The sequence below is a fragment of the Triturus cristatus genome, chromosome 10, assembly GCF_964204655.1.
Source record: "Triturus cristatus chromosome 10, aTriCri1.1, whole genome shotgun sequence".
Lineage (NCBI taxonomy): Eukaryota > Metazoa > Chordata > Amphibia > Caudata > Salamandridae > Triturus > Triturus cristatus.
This window is the reverse complement of record NC_140593.1, coordinates 871,750,791-871,765,365: the sequence shown is the minus strand read 5'-3', so window position 1 is coordinate 871,765,365 and position 14,575 is coordinate 871,750,791. Positions and strand designations below refer to the sequence as shown.

The following is a 14,575-nucleotide window of genomic DNA, read 5'->3' as shown; positions in this document are numbered from 1 at the left end:
CAAATCAATGTACCATGCAAGACCAGCGTCAGACTGAATCAGCAATATACTTGGGGGTCAGGATAGGATCCGATATGGATGCGGTGTGGCCAAACAATCTTGACCCAATGCTGAATGATATAGGTACAGAGTTAAGGCGGCTGGACAAATTGCATTTAACAATAGTAGGTAGGGTTAACGATTTGAAAATTAAAGTTTCCCTAGAGTAATGTATTTATTTCGTTCTAATCCCTTAGAACTAACCGCTACTGCAATTCAGAAAATTAACTCAATGTTCTCGAATTTTATATGGCACTACCAAAAAACTAGGCGCGCCCTGAGAATGTTGACTCTCTCACGGGATAGGGGAGGTTGGGCTGCTCCTGATTTGCTATTTTATTATTGGGTAGCGATCCTACAGCAGATGGGTACCTTGTTGACAACAGATAGGTCTAGGAGAGAGGATGGTTTACCCTCTATCTACCATTTAGCTGTTGGTGAGGAAGCCACATAGCTATTCCTCAGACAATTGGAGCTCAGCTATTATAAAAAACAAAAACGATTTAAATGCATAAAAGCAGCCTGGAAGGTATGGAATAAAGTTATCAGAATATTGAAAATCCCAAAATATAATGGATAACCCCTCTATGGGGCTCTTCATTCCTTCCAGCACAGATATACGATGGCATGGCTAGAGGGTGGGAACGAGCTGGTATAAAAAGGATTGTGAGATCATATCTTTCCCGGAATTAGTCCAGAAATTGGGGATAGACATTAGGTCGCAATTGAAATATATTCAAATTAAGGGCTGCTTGAAAAATCTGGCTAAAGGATCTTTTAATCTTGGGGAATAACGGTAATATCGAAATAAGGAGAGGGGAGAGGAGGATATGGCTAGGTTCGTCCTCCTAGGTACTAATAACGCAAAAAAGATCCTACATCAGGAATCTGAGAACTTAGCTAGATGGGAAGGGAGGGGTCTACTTAGTGAGTAAGACGCACCTCAAATAGAGGAAAGAAAATACTTTTCTTGAGTCCCCTCACTCACCAAAGGTTTCCCCTAGGTGACATGCTTCATCATTGGGGCCATCCCAAGCATCTACTGCTTGGGACGTGCTGTGACTTGCGACAGTTACGAAGGAGCACTATTTAGTGAAGACTATGTGTAGTGCAGTGAGAGGGGAGTGGTGTGGGTTTAAATTAAAAATTACCTAGCTAGTAAGCGTAAATGAGTTTATTCGTGCTCCTAGTTGGTAAAGGATAAAAAGGGGAGTTAATAAAAGGGAGGAATTAGGTAATAATGTGCTAATAGTCCCTAATATTGAAAGCCAACATGTTTCAAGGTTATCCCCTAAACCTCTTCCTCAGGACCGCATGGGGACCAGCCCCATGTGTACCACTCCGTGCAAAGACCTATAATAAGGTGATAAAGTAAAAAGGAAAAATAAACGCGCACATTAGTGTCAGCGTAAATCAATTACATACGGTTAGATTGAACGCGTAGTATTTAGCAGTTAATCAAAATTTGCCTCATGGTCTGCCGGAGGTGAAGGAGCCTAAATAACCTTGACTCGGCTTGCCTCCATCAAATTGACCTATTGGATCCCATCGGCAGACCGCATCTTGAAGACGCGTTCAATCTAACCGTATGTAATTGATTTACGCTGACACTAATGTGCGCCTTTATTTTTCCTTTTTACTTTATCACCTTATTATAGGTCTTTGCACAGAGTGGTACACATGGGGCTGGTCCCCATGCGGTCCTGAAGAAGAGGTTTAGGGGATAACCTCGAAACATGTTGGCTTTCAATATTAGGGACTATTAGCACATTATTACCTAATTCCTCCCTTTTATTAACCCCCTTTTTTTATCCTTTACCAACTAGGATCACGAATAAACTCATTTACGCTCACTAGCTAGGTAATTTTTAATTTAAACCCACACCACACCCCTCTCACTGCACTACACATAGTCTTCACTAAATAGTGCTCCTACGTAACTGTCGCAAGTCGCAGCACGCCCCAAGCAGTATATGCTTGGGATGGCCCCAATGATGAAGCATGTCACCTAGGGGAAACCTTTGGTGAGTGAGGGGACTCAAGAAAAGTATTTTCTTTTCTCTATTTGAGGTGCGTCTTACTCACTAAGTAGACCCCTCCCTTCCCATCTAGCTAGGTTCTCTGATCCCTGATGTCGGATCTTTTTTTGCGTTATGAATAACGGTAATAGACATGGTATATCGGGGGATGCGAGGAATGGGGATTACTATAACTCAAAAAAACTGAAACAAAATGGGTGGAAAAAATGGGGGAGGAGGAGAGCGACTTAAACATGTCTTTGGAAATGGGTAAAAAAAAAGTTTTATTGGCAAATCTTAAGTCTCAACATTATGAGACCCTGTTTAATTTGTAATATACCCCCACAAAACCTTTTGGATGGGGGAACCAGTAAAGTGATAACTGTCCAAGGTGTTAATATAGCCCGGCTGATAGTATACATATGTTTTATGCTTGTAGCAAATTGACGGCTCTAAAACTGGCATAGAAATTTTTTGGCAACAAACAACCAACAAGATGATTACTCTTAGCCCCCGCTCATGCTACTTGGGTATGATAACCGAGCCGGGCTATCAACATCTCAAAGAGATTTTGTTTTCATTACAATAGCATTAGCTAGGCTATTGATACCCACAGCATGAAAGGACTCCGAACCTCCTATGTATACAGCATGGCTCCATCGTTTGCTAAATATAAATATTCAGGACATGGCTTTGTTTAAGAATAAGCGGTGGCGAGCTAGGGAGAATGGATGTAAGATCTGGGCACCCATGATCAAGTGGCTCAATAAAAGACACAAGGAGTGACCGACTCAGCTATAAGTTGCTATAATAAAATGAGAGGAATACCGCCTTTCTATAGAGAATTAACACAATCTTTTGAAAGAAGGAGTGTAATTGTTTTGGCTTGCTTTTTGCTCTTTCTCTTTTTCTTTCTCACTCTCTGTGTATAGTATTATAACCCACGTGAAACTGGATAGTACAATTAGAATGTTTTAGGTTAAGTTGTAGCATGCTCACAATGAATTTAGTGATGTAAATAATGGAATTGTGATGGATTTATATTTTTGTACCTTGTGGCTAAATAAAAAAGAAATAAAAAAAAATTAGATTTCCATTTCAGACTTTACACACGTGTGCGTTTTCGACACTCATGCTTGTTCCATGGTGGTGTTGATGCACATGGTTTATGACTGCACAAGGCCTCCTCAAAGTATTCCCTTGCCTATGGTTTTGAGCTATAGTTTACTATAATTGCAACAAATCTAAATCACTCAAGAATGTACCTTATTAGGTTTTCCCTGTATCAATTTGTGTATTTGATTAGATTGTTTCCATGGGTTAGCACCACCATGCTCTAGTAATTTTTAGCATACTGACTGTCATTCAAGGTGAAACCTACATAAATTAGGAATAACACATCTTTTTTAAACAACTATCTAAAATGAGCCCATCATTCATACATTTATGTTTTTTTTATTTCATTGGATACTGGACCCCAGCATGTGCTCTGAAGTTTGTCACCATGAAGTGATGTTACCATGTTTAACTGACCTCCAAAAGTCTACTTGGGGAATCATTCTGTGATGGCCGGTATCTTAAGGGGATGATCCTGGGCCCAGAGTCACTGTTTATGCCCAGTGTCTTCGGCGGTCTGTGACAAAATCTTGAAACAAATCAATTAATCAATCAATCAATAGCTTTATTTCGACAGCTTGTATCATAAAAGCATTGTTTGACAGTTGTACAGGAAATAAAGACATAAACTCGATAGTAAAAAAACTTGGAATACTAAAAATTCACCTAAAGTATGCTTGTAAGACATTTTTTGCGTGTTTTTAAAATAGAAAGTATAAAACAGATAACACTAAAATAATTTTTCTAAAAAGTGTGCATGCAAGTTAATACGAGTTCATACCGTGGCAAGTACTCCAGATGAATAAGTAAAAATGAGAAAAAAAGGGATAATGATTAGCACAATTCATCACAACGGTAATTGTGTAAAGTGCTAGTGCTATGTCCATCAAAAAGGATGTTCTAAATTGGGGGTGACAATACAAGCTAATCTGCAGTCTTATTAAGTGCAACACCACATAATGTTTATTATTGCTGTCACCAGAGTAGCATAAGGCCTAGGGTATGGTTCAACCTGCGCAGTGCTTTATTCCTGACTAACCAAGCAAGGCTTAAGAACTTTGCCACCCCACAAGAGAAAAGGACGCTAGGGTCGGATTTTAAGATGCAGAAGGCAACCCAATGGTCACGGGTGCCCATGTCACTGCAAATAGGTTTTAGCCATTTTGACCGTGCATTAATATAAGCTGGGCAAGCAAACATGACATGGGCAACACACTCTGTCGATGCTCCAAAACAAGGGCAACTTTCTGGTGCATTTTCGTCTGAGTGCCACTTTGCTGTTAGAGCATTAACAGGAAGCGAGCCTAGCCTGAACTGGATGTACAGAGCCCTATCCCGTGGGACCTGGATCACATCTAGGTAAGGCTCTAGGCCTCTGGTTTGCTTGAACATAAGAAATGTGTCTGTTAATCTCCCCCTGTTTGGCTCACTAAGCTCCAGACGGTCAGTCCAATCCCAATAGTGGCGCTTAAGTTCCTCCTTGCTCAGGGGGATTTGCGTGTTCTATGATTCTTTGAGGTCAAGTAGTGTCATAGTTTTCTTTACATATGATACCCACTTGACCCTGTGGCCCACGTCTAAGTTCATTACCTCCGTTAGGGCTGTGGCGTAGTTGGAAAGTTCAGCAGTGCGCCTCAGATGAGCCCAGAAGATCGATGTCTCTAGACAGCCGCCTGCCCATGTCGTACATTAGAGTTGTTAACAGGGTGTTACAGGGAGCGTCACCAAATCCCTCAAAAACTTGTTCTCTGACCTGCTGATCTCTTCTACCTTTTCAAACCCCCATAGCTCGGCTCCATAAAGAGCTGAGCTAACTGCCTTAGCGTCATAAACTGCAAAAGCTGGGGCAACTGGCCTACTATACGAGAGGCGATGTTCTTTGGTCAGTGCCCCGGACACGCGTTTGTGATTCAAAAGCATTTTGGCTAAATGGCGCCTCCAGTGCATTTTATCAGAGAGTCGAATACCAAGGTATTCGAAGGTCCTGACACTCTTCAGGGGGGGACCATTCAGTGTAAGATTGTTCCTGAAAGATTTGTGGGGGTTGAAAGCCATAAGCTTTGTCTTTGTGGTGTTAATAACTAGGCTCCGTGAGTCACAGAAAGATTGGTATCTGTCCATTAATTTTTGTAGCCCAACTGGGGTCTTCGACACCAATAAGGTGTCGTCAGCAAACAGGTGCGTCGGCACTTTGTCGCCCACCAGGATTGGAGCATCGGCTGGATCTTCTTGGAGAAATCTCACCACCCTGTTCACGTATAAAGAGAACAGGGTGAGGATCATGATGCAACCCTGGCGAACTTCCTTGCCAACAGGAATCTGCTCTGTCAGCTGACCTTAGGCTCCCCATCTCACAAGGGCATAGTTGTCCTCGTGGAGATGTATCTAATAGGTTGAGAATTGGGGGTGGGATGCCCATGTCTTTAAGGATCTTCCACAATCTGGTCCTGGGTACCAGATCAAATGAGGTCTTGAGGTCGATAAATGCTAGATAAATGCTGCCTTTTCCAATGAGCACGACTTTCCAAAATATAAGCAATAGCCTAAATACTTGGTCGATCGTTCCAGTACTGGCCCAAAAGCCCGCCTGGTATTGAGAGAGGATATCCTCCTCTGCAGACCATGATTGAATTCTCTGTAGGAGGACCCTACCTAAAACCTTTTGCATGACGTCAATCAGGCTTATGGGCCTGTAGTTTGAGGGGTCTTCCTTGTCGCCTTTTTTGTAGATAGGGACCACTTCAGCACCTTTCCAGGATTTTGGTACTGGGCATCCGGCAGCTTTGGCATTCAACACTAGCTGAAAATAACATGACCACCCTCTAGGGTCAGACAGGTATAGGTCTCCTGGGAGTCCGTCTGGTCCTGGGGTTTTAGCAGGGACCAATTTCTTAATTGCTGCCTCTATTTCAACCTGTGAGAAGGGATCACTAACATTCCCTACTGGAGGGACGTCTGTGGGACCGCATGACTCCTCCAGACATTCGTCCTTTGTATTGGAATATAGTTGCGCAAAGTGGTCGTGCCATGCGTGGCAGGTGATGTGGTTGGGCAGGTTACCTAAATCCCTGTTATTGCCCGACTCACTTGTGACCAAAATTGATTCCTGTTCTTCCCTAGGCTCGCGTCCTTCAATTCCTGCCAACACCATTCGTCTTACTCAATCTTAGCTTTATGCAAGGCAGCCTTATATTCCTTCCGGGCCAATTTGACCCTGGGGCACATTTTTGTTCTGATAGCTAAAGTCAGAGCCTGTCTTTTAAGCTTGCAGTTCTTAGTGTACCATGGGTTGCAGTTTTTTTTGGTGGCCACGCGAAGTGTCATACCTGCAAGGAGTTTGAAAGCAGGAGCTCAGGGAGTTTACAGTGCTAGAATGGATAACAGGGACTGCTTCCCACTCAGCTGTGTCCACAGCTGCGACCCGAAGTTCTGCAGTTTTTTTGGACAAGATCTCGCGGATGGCCCCTAAATTAGAATCGCGCAAGGAGATCTTGCGCCACTTTAGATACCTTTTGCAGTTAGAGGGAACAATGTCGGTGATAAAATTAGCTGCCCGGCTAATCTGCGGGTGGGGTAATGGGGCCCACGGGTTCTTCATTGTCATACATAAAGGGTTACGGTCGCTATCAGTCGTGGTGCCTACAAACATATCGGTCGCCTCGTCCCACAATTTCACATCGACTAAAATATAGTCGATGCGTGAGAGACAGCCGACTGTTGAAAGTGTTTGCCCCCTGAGTGTCTGAAGGGGTTCTACCGTTCACTGCCCTTAGATCGAACTCTGTTGTTAGTGTATTGATTTGAGTCGCTAGGTTAGTCCATCTTTTGATTGGAGGTATATTAAGTGGAGGGACTGCCCATTTGCTATCAACACCTTCGTGCTCCAGCATGTCATCCGAGCTCAAAGGCTCAAAAGTACAGTTGAAGTCGCCTGCGATCCCGATTCCAGAACAAGGCAAGCAGCTGGATAAAGCTTGTTCCAGGAGCGTGATGGTAAGTGATGAGTTGCCCCCCTTTGTTCCTCTGTTATAGACGTTAAACTGAGCTAAGCTGTCTCCCTCTCCGGGGCCCTTGATGGTGAGTCTCAGAATATCATGGCTTAGGCTTGGGTGCATTTGAATTTGAAGACCTAGAGCAATATTCACCCAGACAATCAAACACCCTGACGGACGCCCTCTCCCCACGCTGGTAGCTGGTATGCAAAAGCAAGGACTCCATGTCTCCTGGAAGATACATATATCAAATCCCTCTATAAGTTCTTTCCACTGCGGGAGTTGGAGTTTGTTTTGTAGACCTGCTGCATTCTATGATATGAGCTTGATGTTTGTAGGTGTTGGCAGAATTAGCTGCATATGGGGGCCTTGGATCTCTGGGTGATCTAATGGTATGCAAGACCCTTTCTCTTGTTTCCTCTGAATTGATACACAGGGGTGTTTTGGGCCCTTGTTCCCGGGTATAACCGTTACCAGCTCTTGTGCATCAGGATGAGGTGAGAGGATTTGAGGGTTACTCATAGGGCACAGGATGGTAGTACTTGGGTCAGTGTTTGAGTCGTGAGTTGTCTTCTAGAGATGTCCCTCGTTCCAGAATGTCCACTGTCCCACCCCCATAAAAGGTTGCATGCACCTAAACTGTATAGATGAAGTGGGGGGGGAGAGCGATATTCTAAGGTGAGAAGATTCTCTGCCAAATTGGTGGTAGCGAGTGTTAGTTCAATGTAGTCGCATGTATGCGCAGGGGGTGAGCATCTTCGGATGCAGATAATGTCCTCGCATATCACCGAGGGACAGCCCCTAATATGGCGAATCCAGTGTATCACTTTGTTTGTTAGGGATTTATAGCTTTCCTGGGTGTTCTTAGGGCTGAGCTTAGGGACATTAGTCATATAAATATTTTGGCCTTGTAACAGGGGAGCTGCATTGGGTAGTGAGTCTGCTGGGGTGATTTTGCCAAAGTGGTCATTTCCAATAGTTTAGCGCTGGAGTTTGCTTGCTCTAACCAGACTCTGGAGGCAGCTTGATTGAGGCGATCTCCTGTTGCAGAAGCCTTTGGAATACAGGAGTCTTTGGATGAAATAACTTTTGCCCTAGTATGATGATCCGCTTTCGGGGTTTGAATAACAGATTTTTTGCGGAGTGATGAGTCAGAATTGGCAATGCCAATTGACTTTGCCCTATCGTTTGGAGGCAACTTATTTGTCGATTCCTTTTTTTGATTGTAGTTATGTGGCTGGATTACGTACTGATGACAGGGTGGGACCATTGGTAGTAATGTTTTAACCAGTGCAGTGAGATCTTCAATCATGTGCCTCATGGTTGCTATCTCGCACCTAAGGGTGTTGATGGACTCAGCAGTATCATGCGGAGCAAGTACTAGTTGGTCTTCTCTACCTTGTGAATGTGTTGTGCTTGTCGGCCGGGGTGCTACGTTTATATGCGTGTTGGTATCATGCGTGGCCAGTGGTGCAAACCTAATTGAACAGGAAACTGTGAGCTGAAGTGCGGGCTCATCAGCGCTAGTGGGGCAATCAGGGGGATTGGTAACCTCAACCTGTTCTTTCGCCTGCCCTTTTACTTGAGCATCTGATGTAGTGATGCTATGGTCAGTATTTCCCTTTCTAAGGTGCTTCTGGAACATTGTGGGGATAGTTGTTGTATGTAACAGACTAGTGTGTGTGGGTGAGGTTTCGCCATTAGTGTTTGGTGCTGATGATTCTGATGCTAAGATATCCTCACACTCACTAATGAGGGTATCAATTCTGTCAATAACGCAGTTTCCAGCTGCATGTTTCTGAGCTTTCCTTGCCTTTTTCCCCTTGCCTACCCCACTGCTGGTGCTATTTCCCGCCACTATGCCCTCCATAGTTTTTCGTTTGCCCATATTTCAATAAAGATAAAGTAATTTAAGCAGATCTCTTTAATGACCCGGCTCCAGATAATTATCCAAGATCAGAGATCAGGGGCAATAGTACTTATAGAGTGGCTCGTGCTGTGTTCAAAGTCTCCACAGGTGAGAAAACAAATAGCACAGTACCTTGTCTGGATATTGTAGGACTGTTGTGGCGGGGACAAGGACAGTCAGATAGATGAAAGGGGGGTGGCCCTGCCCTGCCTCTTCCTAGCAATGACGGATAAAGACGGGCCCGCCCTTGGCGCGGGCTTCGCCCTGTTGCGGCCCGCGTGTGTCCCACGCTGCGGGGCAGTGTTGGCGCTTTTATCGCGCGATGAAAAGCAGGCTCCTCCCACCTGCAGTGAGGTAGCCTGGGGCTTGGAGTCCCCGTGAAGGCAGCAACAGGTAGCAATACTGAAACGAAAATATTGCTGTATATAAAAATTGGGTCAAAAATATCAAAAATATTGTTATTCAATACTTATAATGTAAATAACAAAAATATCCCCCAAAAAATATTGTTATACGCTAATATCGAAAACAAAAATATTGTTTATAAATATACAAGACAAGACACAAGACAAGATTACACCAATAGAGTTCTACATATACACAAATTACCGGACAGCAAAAACAGACTTCCATTGTAACAGGTCTGAATGATACATACAGAACAGTATTGGCCATATTGGAAAGTCTTCAGAGATTCCTTCATCTAAGAAAATCATGTTGGGTATTCAGAATAAAAATGTTACAATCATGAAAAGAAAAACAAAATACATACAAGTTTCAGAACAGTAATGCATCAATTGTCAAATGTTGTACCAGAGGTAAAAATTTCCTCTATCTGAAAAATGCGTACCACACCAGTGAAAAAATGGCTGTCATAGTATTGTCGAAGGTGGTATAAACTGAAATGCTGGTGACATCAGTCAATCAAATAATCATTCGTATAATAAAACATGCCAATTCATTCTCGCATGATAACACGCACGTCCTGGGTTCTAGTAAAACAGGCAAAAGCAAATCTGACAAAGGGCCCGATTACAATGTCTTAAGGACCTGGTCCGTCCGACATCGCATGAGTACTAGGACCGACCCACCTCCTGTCGGCGTTCCCAACCCAGCAATTAGGATGCGACCGAACACTCTTCAGTCACACTCCGATTCTTTACAATGAAAGCATGCATTCCCACTAGAATTCATGCTCTCAGTGTAAAGGGAAGAGGTGCACCTCAAGGTGCCTGCCACGGGGTGCAGGAATCACCTCGGCCGCCATCCGGAGGCCTTGCACCCATGGGGGCCCTGCTGGGGGACCTACAGTACTTTAAAATTGTAGGAATGTTACATATACTATTCACACTCCAATCTATGCAACAGTAGGGAAAGCGTTGGACTCAGGAGGAGTAACATTTACTTTTTCCACTTCAGTCAGTGCAACAGTAGGGAAAGCGTTGGACTTAGGAGGTGTACAAATTGCTATTCCCACTCCAGTCGGTGCAACAGTACGGAAAGTGTTGGATTGCAGAGGGATAATATTAACTATTCCCACTACAGTCGGTGCAACTGTAGGCAAAGGGTTGGACTCAGTAAGTGTTGCAAATTACTATTTCGACTCCAGTATGTGCAATAGTAAGGAAATTGTTGGACTCCGGAGTGGTACAATTTACTAGCCCCACTCCAGTCGGTGCAACAGTAGGGTAAGTGTTGAATTGCAGAGGGGTACAATTTGTTATTCTCACTCCAGTCTGTACAAAAGTAGCAAAAGGGCTGGACTCAGGCGTGGTACAATTTACTATTCCCACTCGAGTCTGTACAACACTAGGGAAAGTGTTGGATTGTGGAGGAGTAAAATGTACCATTCCCACTACAGTTCCTGCAAAAGTAGGGAAAGGGTTGGACTCAGGAGGGGTAACAGTTTACTATTCCCACTCCTGTTAGTGCAACAGTAGGGAAAGGGTTGGACTCACAAGAGGTCAAATACTATTCCCACTCCAGTCTGTGCAACAGTAGAGAAAAGCATTGGATTTTGTTGAAGGGTAACATTTACTATTCCCACTCCAGTCTGTGCAGTAGAGAGAGTGTTGTTCCTTCATACAAATACAATGTTTTAAAAACGACATTAAATAACAAGAAATATAAATATTCAAATATAAAGTATATGTATAGAAAATAAATACAAATTACATATTTATTACAATGTTTAATAAATATTTTAAATTAAAACTCATATTATAAATATAATTAAAATACCACACTATATTCTCACAATCCTAACAACGAAGAAATATATTATTATTTACAATTTAAAGGCATAACACAATAAACACATAACATAATAAACTTTTATTATATCATTATTTTTACATTTATTATAACTTAAATAACTTCTTACCCTATACCTCTACAAACTAAACAACACACACAAAAAATATGTCTTAAAAATTATAATAATTACAAATTGCACATAATTAATTAGTAATAAAGTAATTTAATATAATGTAATTAATGTCTCACCCTTTATCCCTACAAGCACAACAATGCACACCTAATATATAAGTAAAACCATGCCTTATTAACATGGGTTATATATTTAATTATCAATTAAACAATTACTAAACAATTAACTAATGATAAATTAATTATATCGCATTAACTTCCAACACTTTACCCCTACAAACCCAACAGCCCTCACCTGAGATATAGCTTAAAAATATCTTAGTTACATAGGTTACATAATTAATTATCAATTAAATAATTATGAATCATTCACGGTAATTAATAATTATTAGAAATAATTTCCTTCACACCCTTTAACCCTATCACAACATTTAGATCTCGATATTTTTGCATCTCGATATTTGTTTCAATATTGATCCTTATGTAAATTCTTGTCAGCATGATTTCATGATCCTTACACCGGATATATGTTTGCCCTGACCCTAAATGCCATTCTCAGGTTGTATCTCTATATAACCTTGTGTCACCATCTCTCTCACTTCTCTGTACTTCCCTCCTCAGTGTCTGGAGGCTGGTGTAACTGGTCGGACTGGACACCGTGCTCCAAAACCTGCGGCACAGAGGTAATCACCAGGTATCGTACATGTGCCTGTCCCAAGCCTCAGAAGGGTGGAGCGGAGTGCGACGGAGTGCTACAGTACCATGGTGAGACAGGAGTCCAGCTGGAGAGGAGGCAATGCCCATCTGCATCTTTCTGCCCAGGTACCATACTAAAAACAAAACACAAGCATTTGTGAAAGACAATGTGTCTGATTTGCCCATAAAAACCATATTAGGCACCAGGTGCACCATTTTTCTATTCGTTTTGTAATTATGAGTCATAAACTGCAGCTGCTTCACCTGCGACATAATGTAAACATCCATGATATGCCATGGCTCTGGTAGTATGGAACTCATTAGCACTGCCAACAGACAGCCATAGCTGTCTGAGGGCAGATGCTAGAAAGACCTCTCCGAATGCCTATTCAGAGCTTCTTTGCAAAGTCATACAACACTGGAAAGGACTACACCCATATTCTGCATTAATTTATGTTAATGTTTAGAGTGCTGAGTGAAAGATCTGTGCATTAATTGAACTTCACATGCGTAATTTAAGTATGCAATGTATTAGAAATTGGGTGGTGTTCGGTGATGTGCATGCACACAGTGATTTTTGAGAGATTCTTCTAGATTATCCTCCTTGTTCCAGTGCTTACTTCATTCAAAAGTCAATTTCAAAACCTGACCCTTCACAAGGAAATATCCATATTTCTGCTTTTCAGAGTTTAAGATAAGTTGTTGAACCTAATTTATTTATTGATGAGGTTGTCAACATTCTCAATGTTTTCTATCAACCGTTTTTCTTACACAAAAAGTCTTAGATTTTCCAAGTGTGTCACTTGGCAGTTGATCCTGTTTTACCTAAGTCAGTAAGAAAGTTCACCGAGCCAAATGTTTGCTCCTGAGATCTGTTTGCGATATTAGATCCTGGCATGGTAAACTCACTCTTCCATAGATCTGAGGTTGATAAAAATGGTTACTAGTTTTGAGAGGGTAATAATAATTGTGTTTAAGAATGTTTCATATAAAGTTCTACATAAATTACAAATTATTATTCCAAAGTCTTGCTGAGTAGACCCAGACCCTCGTTATGAGTGACAGAATTTCACAGGGATTGATATCTCTGGCTAGAATTCTACTACCTAAAAATCTGAGTGTTTTAGGACCCGAAATTACTGCGTCTTTAAACTCCAGACCCAACCATTCAAGGCCTGGAGACACTGGAGCTTTCTTTGTTGCTCCAAGTTCACGGGATATGGGGTACAGCACAGCCCAACCAAGCCCCTGCCCAACCCTGCAGCAGCATGGAGGAGCAGGCAATAGTCAACACTCCCAATCCACCTCCACTCCTGGACAAGCATAAACATTCTCTGATACAGCCCCAGGCTGAAATGTTCTGCCTGCTGAGAGCAGTTCTTTTCTCCACTGAATTGAGGAGAATTGCCTGGAAAATGACAAAATCTTAGAGTCCATGCAATAAACCCTCAATCTGGGGAGAAAATCATGATTTCTGGATTTTGGTTGATCCTGCCCCTTGGGTATCCCTGCAAAAAATTACAGCATACTCCTAATGAAGGCCGAGCCCCTTCAGTTTTAAAGGCAAACCCTTGCTGAACACTCTTTATCACCATTTTTTGTGTGTTTTCACAAACAAGGACTTGCTAAACAGGCTAATGTCGTAGGTCATTTTCACATTTTAAAAATGGAATCCTTGCTCAGTAGTTAATGAAGTTTATCCCTGCTACCACCACCCCTGCTCTTTGCTACCTGCGAGAATGAGTGATGCATTCAGTGCTTTCTTTGTTTCTGACCGCAAAGGGTTTTTTTCCATCCCCTCACCTTCAGCTCATACAGGGTGAGTGGAACTTCTCAAGAAGGAAAATCTGAAATGGCCCCTAGTGTTCTCCTCCATTTCTGTGATGTGAGGATTTGGGAAAACATCCCCTAAGATTCTTCCCTGAACATCACTCAGGGTCCTAAACATGGCTGTAGTAGATTCTACACTTGATCTTCTTAAACGCCATTGTAAGAAATCCGGTTAATTGTTGGGGGGGTGGAAACCCCACTCAAGAAACAACCACAGTCCTTGTTAGGGTGAACCACAAATGTCACTAAATTAACCTGCGCTTAACTGTCTGGTAGTTTGGCCAAATGTAATCTGGCTTAACGTAAAGGGACTGTTTAAAGTATTTATGTAGCACACTAACACAACACAAGAAAAATCTGATTAATTGTAATAAATAGAATGCCTCCAAAACTAATGAAGTCCAATCAGTAGAACCAGAGTCATGAGCTTTTAGTAAAGACTTGTGCCTAAAAGATCAAAGAGCCAACTGTGGGTATCCGGTTGCCTGAAACCAGGGCAAAGTCAAAGGTTCAGGCCGACCGTGCCAGATACAAGAGGTGAATTTTGCCTGGCCTCGCTTATCTTTTGACTTGGAAGAAATTTCAAA

General features: G+C 42.3%; 1 protein-coding gene across 1 annotated transcript in view; it reads left to right on the top strand.

The window, feature by feature from the left end:
* Positions 1 to 14,575, top strand: part of LOC146796142 (SCO-spondin-like) — a 1,481,201-nt gene that overhangs the window by 725,982 nt on the left and 740,644 nt on the right. The window contains exon 79 of the mRNA XM_085631266.1: positions 12,084 to 12,284. Coding sequence (XP_085487392.1) covers positions 12,084 to 12,284 — 201 coding nt within the window. The remainder of the gene's footprint in view (positions 1 to 12,083; positions 12,285 to 14,575) is intronic.